This window comes from Myotis nattereri, assembly GCF_964212035.1.
Source record: "Myotis nattereri genome assembly, chromosome: 2".
Lineage (NCBI taxonomy): Eukaryota > Metazoa > Chordata > Mammalia > Chiroptera > Vespertilionidae > Myotis > Myotis nattereri.
Window position 1 is genome coordinate 164,386,641 of NC_138076.1, and position 13,044 is coordinate 164,399,684.

The 13,044-nt window shown below is 51.2% G+C and overlaps 1 protein-coding gene across 1 annotated transcript; it reads right to left on the bottom strand.

The window, feature by feature from the left end:
- Positions 1 to 100: 100 nt before the first annotated feature.
- Positions 101 to 7,096, bottom strand: LOC308512686 (keratin, type II cuticular Hb6; the record flags this gene model as incomplete). Its single annotated transcript, XM_081082284.1, has 9 exons — positions 101 to 255; positions 391 to 422; positions 2,863 to 3,083; positions 3,339 to 3,464; positions 3,716 to 3,880; positions 4,093 to 4,188; positions 4,934 to 4,994; positions 5,727 to 5,935; positions 6,728 to 7,096. 9 exons carry the CDS (start codon positions 7,094 to 7,096, stop codon positions 101 to 103), a joined length of 1,434 nt encoding a protein of 477 aa, XP_080938410.1.
- Positions 7,097 to 13,044: the final 5,948 nt, after the last annotated feature.

Below are 13,044 nucleotides of genomic sequence, written 5' to 3' on the forward strand. Positions count from 1 at the left end.
GCTGGCGATGCGCGGGGCAGCGGGAGGGGCGTTCCGGGTTCTCGAGGTCCTGGCTGGGCGGAGGGTGCGGGTGATGCGCCCTGGCAGAGGCTGCAGCCTCCTAGCACCGGTTGCAGCCCGAGCTGCAGGAGTTGGCGGTGCCCACCACCACGTTGCCGCAGCAGGGGGCGTTACACACGCTGGTGGTGACAGCAGGGGCAGTACCGCGTGCGCAGAGATCGCCACAGACGACGCCACCGCGGGAGCTGCTGACGCCTGAATGAGGGGAGAACAGGCCCAGACCTATCAGGCACTGCCACAGACGGGCAGCTTTGGGGCAAGCGAAAATGCCCCCTCCCAAAGGCCTCGGACCACCCCCGCGGGAGAAGGGTGAGGACTTGAGCTACTTACAGACATTCACGGAGCCGACGCCCTCACACAGCCTATTGGGAAAAGAAAAGAGAGAGGTCAGTGCCTGGCGGATGCAGCCAGGGTGAAAGGTGAGGCCCGTGGCCCTCCTGGGGCTAATCCAGAAGCCAGGTGGGCCACGGGGCGTCGGGGAGGTGGGGGTGGCGGGGAGGGGGGCAGGCGCTTCACCAGCATGTGGCTTCTGGAGACAGAATGCCTGGTGTGCCTGGCTCTCCACCCACCGTTAGCTGAGAACCCCCGATTTACCCTCCCTCCGCCTACCTCCTCATGAAGACCATCTACTGCTAGGTCTGTAGTGAGGATGAAAGCAAATGATACATGTGACTGCTTAGTGCCTGCCACACAGGCAGAGCTTCAGAAATGTTCACTGCTACCATTCCTGTTGGTTCTGGTTGGCTTGTAAATGCGTTTGAGGCCTAGCGGGTTTGGCTCAGTGGTGGGGGCGTTGGCCCATGGACTAAAGGGTCCGGGGGGTTGATTCCCGCCAAGGGTGCATACATCAGTTGCAGGCTTGATCCCTGACCCCAGTCGGGGAGCATGTGGGGGACAACCAATCGATGTGTCTCTCTCACATCGATGTTTCTCTCCCTCCCTCCCTCCCTCCCTTGCTTCTACTCTCTCTAAAAAAATCAATGGAAAAAATATCCTCAGGTGAGGATAAATAAATAAATAAATGCATTTGAGGAGCAGCAGGTGTAACTTCTTAAATCTGGTCTGATTGGTATCACTAGAATGCGGCTTCAGGAGGGCAGAAGTTTGGGGGGGGGGGTTGTTTTTGTTGTTTTGCTTGTTTTTTAAATAATTTTATTGATTTCAGAGAGGAAGGGAGAGGGAGAGAGATAGAAATATCAATGATGAGAGAGAATCATTGATTGGCTGCCTCCTGCATGCCCCCTACTCGGGACTGAGCCTGCAACCTGGGCATGTGCCCTTGACCTGAATCGAACTTGGGACCTTTCAGTCCACAGGTTGACACTCTATCCACCGAGCCAAACCAGCTAGGGCAAGGGCAGAAGTTTTTGTCTGTTCTTTTTCCCATTGCAGAACCAACAGTGCCTAAAGCAATGCCTAGCTCAATAGAGAACTGTTGCATTGCATGAATAAATGGGATTTTAGAACCTGCTTGGACAGGCTCAGAGACCATCTACACCAAATCCCTCAGTTGACATACAGAGAAACTGAGACCCAAAGACAGAAAATAGCCAATGACAGAGGCAGGGCTATCACTTGGGCCATCTAACTCAGCCTGCTGTCTCCTAAGGGGGACACATGGGAGTCCCTGTGAGAGCACAGTGCCAAAGGGTTGTCAAAATTAGCTTGAGGTGTGAGGAGAATCCACAGTAATTCACTGTCCAATCACCCATACCCAGGTTTCGTAGGGAACCCACACCAAAGCTTCTGAATTCACTCCCAGAGCCCCATGTGGCAGACAGGTGGGCCACTCCGTTTCTAGGGCCATGTCCACATGTCTCTCCAACTTCCAAACTCGGTCTTGGAAAACTCTTCCTCCCAGAATTCTTCATTAATGAAACTCCCCAGGCCCAGCAAGCCCTGGTGCCTCTGAGCTCTCCAATGCAATTACTTGTGTACGTTATGAGTCTCTCCAAGTGATCACGTTGATTCCAGCTACCAAACTTGTGTCCCCATCGCCCCAATACACAGGGTGCCCCTAGATGCTCCCTCTGCATCCCCACACTCCCCTGTTGTCTGCCCAGGGCCAGGGCCTGGTTGTATACAGAAGAAGAAAGCTCAGGGTGTGAGCACCTGACCAACCTGGGCAAGAACCTAAGGGCAGCATTCCGGGAAAGTTCTCCTCATAACTGCCCTCCAGCCAGCAGAAGACAAATGACCAATGAGTCTGCTTGCACCCCGCACCTGGTCCCCAAAGCAATCCATAAACAAAAATGTCCAGAGTGTGACACAGCTGCCTCAAAGGACACACCCTGCTGTCAAGTCCTACCTGCTGTGATGGAAGACCACTTAGGGGTACTAACTGCTGTTAGAATATCTAAGTGTGAGCTAATAAAAATCCCCTACTGAAGTTGTCCTATGGGGTAAATATGAACTCCCAAAGCTGAGGCCTTAGCTGGGCTTGAAAAGACAGCTGGAATGCTGAGTGGCGTGTGTAGGGCCCAGGAGAGCAGAAGCACTATGAAGGGAAGTAAACCCCAAGCCCAGGCTGGGCTTCTCAGGAACAGCAATTGCAACAGCCAGACCTGCCCTGCCCTGACTGAGGTGCAGATTTGTAAAAGGAGCCACTTCCGGTCAGCACCAGGTGGGCATGAGAAACTGAAATGGGGCTAGAGAAGCATACCCAAAGAACTTATTCAAATTACCTGTCCAGTTGCATGATCAGGATATTTGGAAACAAGAGAGGACTGATGCCACGCCTGTGAGGGACTGGGCGAGCTGAGAGCCCAGGCAAGGCTGGGAGAGATTGGTTATGATACCCACCTCTGCTCCTCGCCCTCCAGCAGGCGCCTGTAGGTGGCGATCTCGATGTCCAGGCCCAGCTTGGAGTTCATCACCTCCTGGTACTCCTTGAGCAGGCAGGCCATGTCCTGCTTGGCCTTCTGCAGGGCGGCCTCCAGCTCGGCCAGCTTGCAGCGGGCATCACTGATGGCTGTCTCACCCTGCTGCTCTGATTGCTTCACAGCAGTCTCCAGCTTGGTGTTCTGGGGACCCAGAAGAGGACAAAACAGGTTATGGTCCCCAGGTCTCTCTGTCCATTTCCTGGATGTGGCCAATCACTCACACACAGCTGGGCACACTCCCAAAATAGGCCCCTCACCCTCATGACCTGGGTCTCACTGAGTAACCACACCCATGACTCTAGTCATGCAAATGGGCTGGAGAATGAATGTTGAAGTCCACATGGCCTGTGGAAGCCAGGCCAGGCCCTCAGCCTCTCAGATGCCCCTCAGATGTACCTGGCACTTGGCGTTCTCAACCTCGGCGGTCAGCCTCTGGATCATGCGGTTCAGCTCATTGATCTCCTCCTTGGTGCGGCGCAGGGTCTCCCCGTGACGGATCACTGTGGCCTTCATCTCCTCGCACTAGGGGGAAGCAGAGACTCAGGATGGGACCTGCCACCCATTCAGGTCACCACAGATGACAGTGCAGGTTGTACAGTGCTCAGCCTGAGCAACCACCCATGGCAGCCCTGGCCCCTCAGCCTGAGAGCTGTCTGGCCTCTGTTACCATATTTAGGATCAGAATCCCCAGAAAAAAGGCAGCCTTTTCTAATATATACCTCACATTCCCTCCCACTGCCATGTCTAGGAGGCAGGTGTCCTGTGCCACTCACCTTGCTACGGTACCAGGACTCGGCCTCGGCCCGACTGCGGCTGGCGATGTCGTCATACTGAGCCTTGATCTCAGCAATGAGGCAGTCCAGGTTCAGGTCCCGGCTGTTGTCCATTTTGACAACAACTGAGGTGTCTGAGATGTGGGCGTGGAGGACACGGATCTCCTGTGGGTATGAGAGAAGGAAGGATCTTGTTTATGCCACCGACTCACCCACCATAGCATCCACCCAATCTTCTCAGCCCTCCCTGGTCTCCAACCCCCACCTCCTCATGGATGGCAGACTGATGCCCGAATCCCTGTCCACCTTAGGTTCCAGGCCAAAGCTCTCTCCTCCAGGCTAGCTGCCAGTGTCTTGCCTGGACCACAAGTCCTCACCTCCTCATACAGTCGCCGCAGGAAGTCAATCTCCTCGGTCAGGGCCTCTGCATTCGCCTCCAGATCTGACTTGCGGAGGTAGGCGCAGTCCACATCCTGGAAAGGTTGTCAGTCTTTGAGCTCAGAGGACCCCTGGTGATTGTCACCCTAATGCCCTCTTCTCATCCATTCACGGAGGCCGGGTGGAGGGGGAAGGACTCCCAGGGTTCCCATTCCCATCCCATCTCCATACCTTCTCAACTTCCTGGGATGGGCCTCACAATCTCCCCCCTTCTGAGAACAAACCCCTTTCTGTCTTGAAGATGGGCCACCAGCCTTTCCCCTCTCACCTGAGGTAGCTTACCCTCCCATTTCTCCTTTTTTACTCACCCTGTTCCAGGACATCTGTCCAGACTGCCTCCCCACTCAGACATCTTGGCCCCTCCCTGTCATCCAGCACTCCTCCCAGACTCCACCTGGCCACTCCAGGTTCTGTTCCATCCTCCCCCTCCTCTTATTCAGACATCACACAGCTCTAGACAGGACATTGTCCCTCAACAGAGACTGAAGATGCCAGGCTTATGGGACCCAAGCCACAGACCACACCTCCGAAGCCGAGCAGGACATCCAGAGGTCAACCCGGCCGACCCCATGCCCCAGGACACAGTGGGTATTCCAAGGGTATTGACCTTTGATAAAGCTCTGGATGTTCCTTCCATGACCTGATCTCTGAGAGTTCCCCATGTGATTTGACAAGGTCACTGCACCCCACACTGAGCTTGAGACCCTCAGGGTCCCCCCAGGAAGCGTCTGTCATTCTAGGATCCCTCATGTCTGTGCTCCCCAGTATCACATGACTCACCTTCTTCAGAACAACAAACTCATTCTCAGCTGTTGCTCTCAGAGAAACTTCCTCCTCATACCTGAGGCAGAAGAGGCAGAGAGGGAGGTCACGGAAGGGCAGGTCTCCCATGATCCCCTCCCACTTCATACCAGGGCAGGGGCCAATGTTAGGAACCTCCCACCACAGCTGGACCTTGGCAGCCCTGTTATATCCTTTTGATTGGATTTAGGATATCACTGCCTTAAATTGAGGGGTCCCTGGGGCCAATCTTCTGGGACCTCATAGCTGCTCTGAGGCAAATAAGGCCTCAGCACCAGCCCCATGCTGGGCATGGCCAGCATCCCCTCTGGGGCACAGCAGCACAGCCACCCCTCACTGAGTGTGCATCCTTGCACAGGAGTGGGGTCTGTGAGTTCCAGAGGCCATCAGCACTCAGAGCCCTGAGCTATGGGACACCCTGGGCCCCAGGACATGTAGGGTTTATATCACATCCATGGGCCATGTGCTATAGGTGGGAGGTCAGGAGGAGAAGATGCCAGAAGCCTCCCCACAGAGCACAGGCAACAGCTGCTGGGTAGTCAGACTCCAAGAAAAGAAGGCTAACGCAGGGGAGAGATGTCCTGGGGGAGTCACAGCCCTACTCTCAGGCAGGCATCTGGGCAACAACTGCACAGGTGAAAAGATCCTACTACATCCTGCCACCCTGGCCTGCATGGCTGCTCACCCTGTTGGAAATCCTTCTCATGCCTAATCCAATGGTCTTTAACCTAAGTCCTTCCCTGTGTCCAACGTCAAAGCCAGCCACACTCACTTCTTCTTGTAGCCCTCCATCACCTCCTGCACGTGGTTGAGCTCTGAGGCCAGCCTCCCGCTGTCGGCCTCCACACACTCGGCCTCGCGCCTCAGCGTCTCGATGTAGCCCTCAAACAGCGGCTCCAGGTTGCTCTCGCAGCACTTGCGGTTCTGGTAGTACTGCCACTTGGTCTCCAGCAGCTTGTTCTGCTGCTCCAGGAAGCGCACCTGCCATTCAGGGTAGAGAAGAAGGGTCAGATGGCTCTTGGTGCCCCAAAGCCCACTTGGAGGGTTGCTTTAAGGTAAACTTCCAAATCTGCAGCTCAGCAGAAATTAGAGGTGGACAGTGGTAGACAAATCAACTCGGGGAATTCCTGATTATGATCTATATCTGGATTTTCCGACTTAGGGATGGGAGCAAGGGGCTGGGAAAGGTCTGTCCCTTCTCAGGTGAACTGAGTTATCCCGACCTGATGAGTCCAAGTAGCATGTAGTCAGGCTCCAGGTGGAGGGCTCACCCCCTCACCTTGAAGCTAGAAGAGGTGCCCTCTTAGGCAGAGTTCCAAGATTCAGATCCCAGCCTGGGGTGTGTGGTGACAGGTAACAGGGAGATGATGTCACAAGCCATCTAGAGGAGAGCTCGGCTACCCTGGCCCCTGGCCCCCTTCACTGGGTGGCCAATCCACCTTATGTCTCAGAGGGAACACAGTCCTCAGGTGGGGCCTGGAACCTCTGTAACTTCAGAAGCAGTTGCCATTTCCTCTTCAATGTCCTGAACTCTAGTTGTGCCTCCGAACGGCCAGGTCACACCTCTCTTCCATGAGCTCTGCCTATTTGAACTCCCAGCTGCGTCTTCTGGGTCTTGTGTGAGTGCCTGTTCTTGTCTGTGTGTCTGCCCCTCTCATCAGAGTGGGGAACTCAGGCCGTCCGAGCTCTTTCTGCCCCTGACTCCCCTCTCAGTGCCCAGACTGAGTCCTGTACATGGGTGGAGCTTAGGAAGGTGTGTTCAAGGACACCCACCTTGTCAATGAAGGCAGCAAACCTACTGTTAAGACACTTGATCTGCTCCTTCTCCTCGTGCTTCACGCACTTCGCGTTGGGGTCGATCTCCAGGTTGAGGGGCGTGAGGAGGCTCTCATTGACGGACACGGTGGTGATGCAGGGCGGGCTGGGGCCGCACACGCCGCCTGAGCGGTATCCGAAGCTGCGTCCACAGGAGCCAGAGCGGAAGGCGCCGCAGACACTCTGGCTGCCAAAGCCCCCTGTGAGGCCGCGGTAGCAGGAGACCCCGCGGTAGGGGGCGGCGGTGATGCAGCAGCGGCCGGGCCGGGGCCCGCAGGCGGAGGCGCAGCTGAAGGTGCCTCCAGCACAGTAAGATCCACAAGTCATGGTGTTTCTTTGGGACACGGAGGCTCTGAGGAGGGAGAGGTCCTAGTGGAGGGTATAATGGACAAGGTGTTTACGTCTCGGACATCTTCGGGCCTTTTATATATGTGGGGAGCCTGGTGCGTCCATGGGTTAGGAGCAATTAGCCGTCTTTTATGGGCTTGGGTTGCTTAGCTGCTGTGTTCTCCCTTAATGTACTTAATTGGGTTCCAAATGCGGCCAGATGTTTATGGCCTTTTACCCTAAATTGCACAATTTTTATCTTCAAAGAGCCAGCTCACATCTTCCACGCTCACCCCAACCTCCCCCTATACAGTTGTGGAGACTCGGGAACTGGAGGATGAGGGAGCAGTGACTCAGGTTGGAGTGGAGGGGAAAGGCGGGGCTGCTGCTCCTCCAGTACCATGCCAACTGATGACGTCAGCGCCGCTGTCCGTGGTGCTGGTTGGACCGGCCCTGAAACACTGGGAGAGTGTGAGATCCACCCGGGATATGGAACTTGGGGTGCGCTTGGTGATTTCCCTCACACTTATGACCTCGTTCTGCATTGCCAAAGCTCCACACTTGCACAATCTCTCAATTATCCCTACACCTATCCAACACTCCCACACTGTTCCCAAATCCCTCACATCAATCAACATATTTCACCCCTAAACACACACACACACACACACACACACACACACACACGCGCGCGCGCACACACGCACAGACACTATGCACTCACATGCTGGCCTTCCCACCCACAATCTCACACACACTCACATGGTCGTGTGCACTCTCACCTACCCTCTACCCCCCTTACACACTGACCAGGCCCTAAGCCAACTTATTAGACCTTCTTGGCCAGCCCATGCTGAGGGAGGCATCCCCTCCCTCAGAGTCTTCCATGAGCCCTAAGGGGACACACCCTGGCTCTCTGGCCTCAGGAATGTCCAACCATTTCCAACAAGCTCCCAAGCAAGGATAGTGTGCCTGGGTTTCACCTGAAGCCTCTGTTTCCTCCAGGGCTCAGAAGGTCTAAGGTGGACACCACTGTTATGCGTCTACGTGGCATTTGGCTCAGCTATAATTAGATCTAGATAGAGCCGTATGAGGAGAGCATCCAGCCCCCTGCCATTCCCCCTGAGTCTGTGCTGCTTTCCATGTTATGCCAACCCTGCCACCTCATTCCCTTTATGGCAGTTTGTCAGCAACCTTGGAAGAGGTCACAACAAATCCATATTGGTGTGTGCTGTCCATCCAGTGTGGATGGTGTGGGCCTTCAACCCAAAAGGTCTGGGTGATCTGGGGCTAGGCACTTCACTCCTCTGGGAAATGGAGTATGCCTTTTCCCTCCTAGTGTTGCCTTAAGGAATTACAGAGATGTGCACATGCTCAGTAAACTCCAGAGCACAATGCAGATGTTCTTTATTGCAATCATTAAGAAGAAGGAGGTACCCTGGCTGGTGTAGCTCAGTTGGTTGGAGCACCATCCTGTACACCAAGAGGTGGTGTGTTGATCGATCTCTCTCTCCCTCTCTTTCTCTCTCTCTCTCTCTCTCTCTCTCTCTCTCTCTCTCTCATCAATAAAGTTCTTTTTTAAAAAAAAAGAAGAAGGAGTAGGCTCTGGGGAAGCATTTTTCTCAGAGTTCACATTGTGATTCACTCATGGAAGCAACCAGAATTTTAATTAAATTAGAACAAAATCAAATAGAGTGAAATAAAATAGAAAAAAATCAGAGTGCATCATATATAGCAAGAATAACATTTCATGACCTTTTTGTTTCAATTGTATGTGGTGTGTATATATGTATGTATTTTGTCACTATGTAAAATCATTTCTTAATATGATTGAAACTATAAAGTTTAAATACCTAGCATATCAGTTAAGAACACAGGCCCAGGTTCCAAAATGCCTACTTTCAAAGTCCAGCTCTGTGACTTTCCCGCAATTACTTAACCTCTCTGTATCTCATTTTATGATTTGTAAAATGAAGATAATAGAACCCACCTCATAAAGTTGTAAGTATTAAAAGAATTAACCCATGTAAAGCACTTAGAACAGAGCCTGACACACTCTAAGAATTTAGTCATATTAGTAGAGGTTGTTGCTGCTGCAGCAGTAGTTATAGTGACAGGTTTGATGGGGAAGTAGAGATATATGTTATTGATGCTATTGTTGCTGCTGCTACCATGGATATAGCAACAGGTTTGATGGAATATACCTGCTCACATATGTAAAATTCTCACTAATGTTGACTATCTTAAAGAACTAGCAGAAGGATTAAATTAAATAATGCATGGACAATGTTTAACCCAGTACCTGGCACACAGGAAGTGCTCAATAAGTGTTATCTACTGTTAATCTACCATGGGGATCAATCCAAGGGGCAGGGAGGACCTGAGACCTTTGGCCATGGTTACTTTCTTTACCCTGTAAAAGAACTCCAAATCAAATGTCCCTTCTTCAATCCCCACTATAGCCCAGCTGCCCCACAGAAGGCTCCATGACAATCTCTCTTATTAGGCAAAAGGAATATGTCACCAATCCTTGGGAAATCACACTACTGGATGAGAAGAGAATCTTGGACATACCAAAAAGTCTGTTATTTGTGAATAATTCATAAATGTATATTTCTTATTTAGCCTTAATAGACCATTTAAAAATCCTAATGATTTCTGAAACTAATATGATAATGCAAACCGTAAATCAATGGTATGTGCACTGGTCTTGCATTTTACCTAATCCTGAAACCTCCTGATTGGGCAGTAGCCCAGGGATACCATGGGTTCAAGGGTGAGAGATATGACATTGATGACCTGTACACGTGTAATGGAATGCCAAAGAGAGCAAGGGAAGTTAAGAATTCACTGCAGCTGGACAGTTGGAAGTTAGAGTTCAGAAAGAACATCCCAGAAGGAGGGCAGGTAGTCATGGTTTCCTCAAGGAGCTTCCATTGTATCTCCCATTTGGGGATGCTTTATATAAAAGAGAACACTCTTTATTCTGGAGTCGTCATCATGCTTATGGAGATAGGGTGAACCAAAAGACCTTCAGATCTGGAACTCAGAACCTCCTCTTTTAGCCTAAATGGATCTTTTTTCAAGGGATGCCTGGGAAGAAAGGGAAAATGAGGTGGTTTTAACGTTAGGACGTTTTTGTCAGTTCATTCTGTTCCTGTGGAGAATGTTGAGGCCGATTCCCCAAGACGGATGATGGATTCAACAAGATAACATCTTGTGGGGGGATTCGATGATTCTGTGATTGATATGTCCCTGCCATAACCTGGACCCTGCCTTAATTTTGGAGGGAAGAAGGCACTAAGAGAAGGAAGGAGACATGGATTCTGGAGCTCCTCACCTGACAGCGAAGACAGACCCCGATTTATGAGAAAGGTCAGAAGTCTGAAGAGGGCTGCTTTTGAGATGTACCATCGGATGCTCAGGAAAGCAACCTACCAACAGTGTCCATTCTGGGGCAATGTGGAATGCAGCTGGTCTGATGGGAAAAGCAAGAACGTCTCCCTGGAAAGAGTGAGAACAGGCTTCAGTAAGAGGCAGGCAGGATATGTTTACATGGAGCTATTTCAGAGAGGGGGCAGACAGTAGAGATACCTGAGGGCCCTTGCAGGAATGAGTCATGAGGTGCTGTGGTGGTGAAGAGCCAGCTGAGACAGAGACCTAGGAAGGAGGGCCAGTGTCGTCTCTGGGATTCTGTTCCATGGCTGCAGGCTGGGAGGCAGCCTGTGGCCTCTACATTTGAGGATACCAAAGCATCTGCACACTAGGCCTGTAGGTATGCAAGAGGCCACGCCTTCTATAACCTTGCAGCTCATACTCTCTGTTCACAGAAAGAAGGTTCAGGACAGGTTCCAGGGAGAGAAAATCAGGGGTGCGGGAGTGGGTGTGTACACAGCACCTGAGCTGCTAATGAGAGAATTGACCTCAGGCCAACCACCAGGAAGGGCGGTTGGGTTAGTGAGTTAAGGAGAGTCTCAAGTCAGAGCCCTGCCTCCTCAGCCAAGACAGCTGGGACAGTGGCCAATTATACGTGAGAGAACAGGGGGCCAAAGGCCCCCGTGGGGATCCTGGAGGAAGTGAAGCTTGACTCAGGAGTTCTGCCCTTGGTGAGGTCTGTCCCATTAACCAGGCTAAGCCCCTGAACATTCCCCAGCCCATGTCCCTGCCTTGTGAAGATTCGATGTTATAAAGCTGGAGCTGAGGTTGCCCACCTCATTAGGTACACCTACACCTTGCCCTCAGTGCCGTGCCCTTCCCCCATCAACCTCCTCTTCCTCTGCTCTTCCAAACTTGGAATGTCCCCTCTCCGTTTCTCTTGGGTTTTTCCCCATTGTACCTGCACTGTCCTCCACTTCCCTCTTCTTCCCTCTCTCTACCCAAATCTCCCCTCCCTACCATCCTCCTCGTCCCCCAGCCAGTCTTTGTTCTTCGTTCTAGTGGCCCTGCAGAGTAAAGTTAAAACCAGGCATCTCGTCTCTCTTTTTTTCCGATAAATCTACTTCTTTCCTTCCCCAACACTACCACACTACCCTAAGGCCTTCAGGATTCTTGCCCTCATTGACTGGTTTTCCTTACCACTCTCATCATCGCTCAGGTTAAGGCTTTGCTTCATCCCTCCTTCAAGCCCCAGCCAGGAACGTCTCCCCACCCCACCCCCTACACCAGGAGTGACCGCCCTCTAGTCTGCTTCATCTGGTCCCCAGCCCATCTTACCAGAAAGCTTTATACAATTGACCACCAAGCTTTGGTGGCTCCATTACTCAGCTCTTAACATGCAGCTGGTATTCATTTCATTCATTCAACAAATATTTATTGAGCACCTACTATGTGTCAAGCTCTTGAAATAATATCCATGAACCAAATACTTGTACCCCTGGTGTGCTGCAGGGTTTGCATTTTTGTTCATGATCTGGGTATGTATCCAGCTTTTGTCTTAAAAGTGGAAACTCTCCAGGAACAAAGATGAGCACTCCCCCATCCTCTGGTCCTAAACCCTGAGAACACTCTGAAAGGCCCAGAAGAGGGCACTGGAAGAAGGGGATTACTGGGTGTGTGTGTTAATGTGTTATATATAAACACCACCTACTGTGTGATACTTTTAATAAAGGCGGACGGTGGGTAGGTAGAAGTGCAATGAGATAAACTCATCCTTTCATTGGGATCAAACACGCCAGGCTCTGAGTGCCAGCTCTGCCACTAACCACACTGCCTGAACCAGTCTCTTAACCTCACTGGGTCTCAGTGAACTTCTCTGTAAAACTAGAATAGTAACTCCTGCCTCAGAGGGTAATTGTGGAAATTGTGCTCTCACTGTAGTATCTAGTATGAAGCAAGATGGACAACAAGAGATGTTATTATCTTTTGGGTTTGAAAGGATATTCATAGAATAGTTTCTATACCAAGTATATACTACTTGCATAGTTTTAAAAAATACCCAATGCTCTAGAAAGACTCTTGCACAATCATGCTTGAAGACATGAGAAAGAATCTCCATGGCAGCTCTGTTCATAAGACAAGCTCTGGAAACAACCATGAGGCCATCAGGGTAGAAAGGTGAGTAAACAGAGTACAATCCACAGGGGAATGAACAGTATGAAGCTACAGGAAGCAACATCGAACAAAAAAAAAACAGACACAAAAGAATATACACAATATGATCCCATTTATATGATGTTTAAAAACTGGAAAAGTAAGTAATATAAGGTTTAGCACTAAAACTGTAAAGAAACACAAAGGAATGATTTGACACAAAATCCCACAGAGGAACCATCCCTGGGCCAGGAAGGAAGGGGGTACAGTGAGGCTCATAGGGAGCTCCGAAGTTACATGTCTGTTCTCGTTCCCCCGATAATGCTAAGCACACCATCTATAGATTCGTGTGTGTGTGTGTGTGTGTGTGTGTGTGTGTGTGACATATTTCACAATAAAAACCATTTTAACTTTCATAA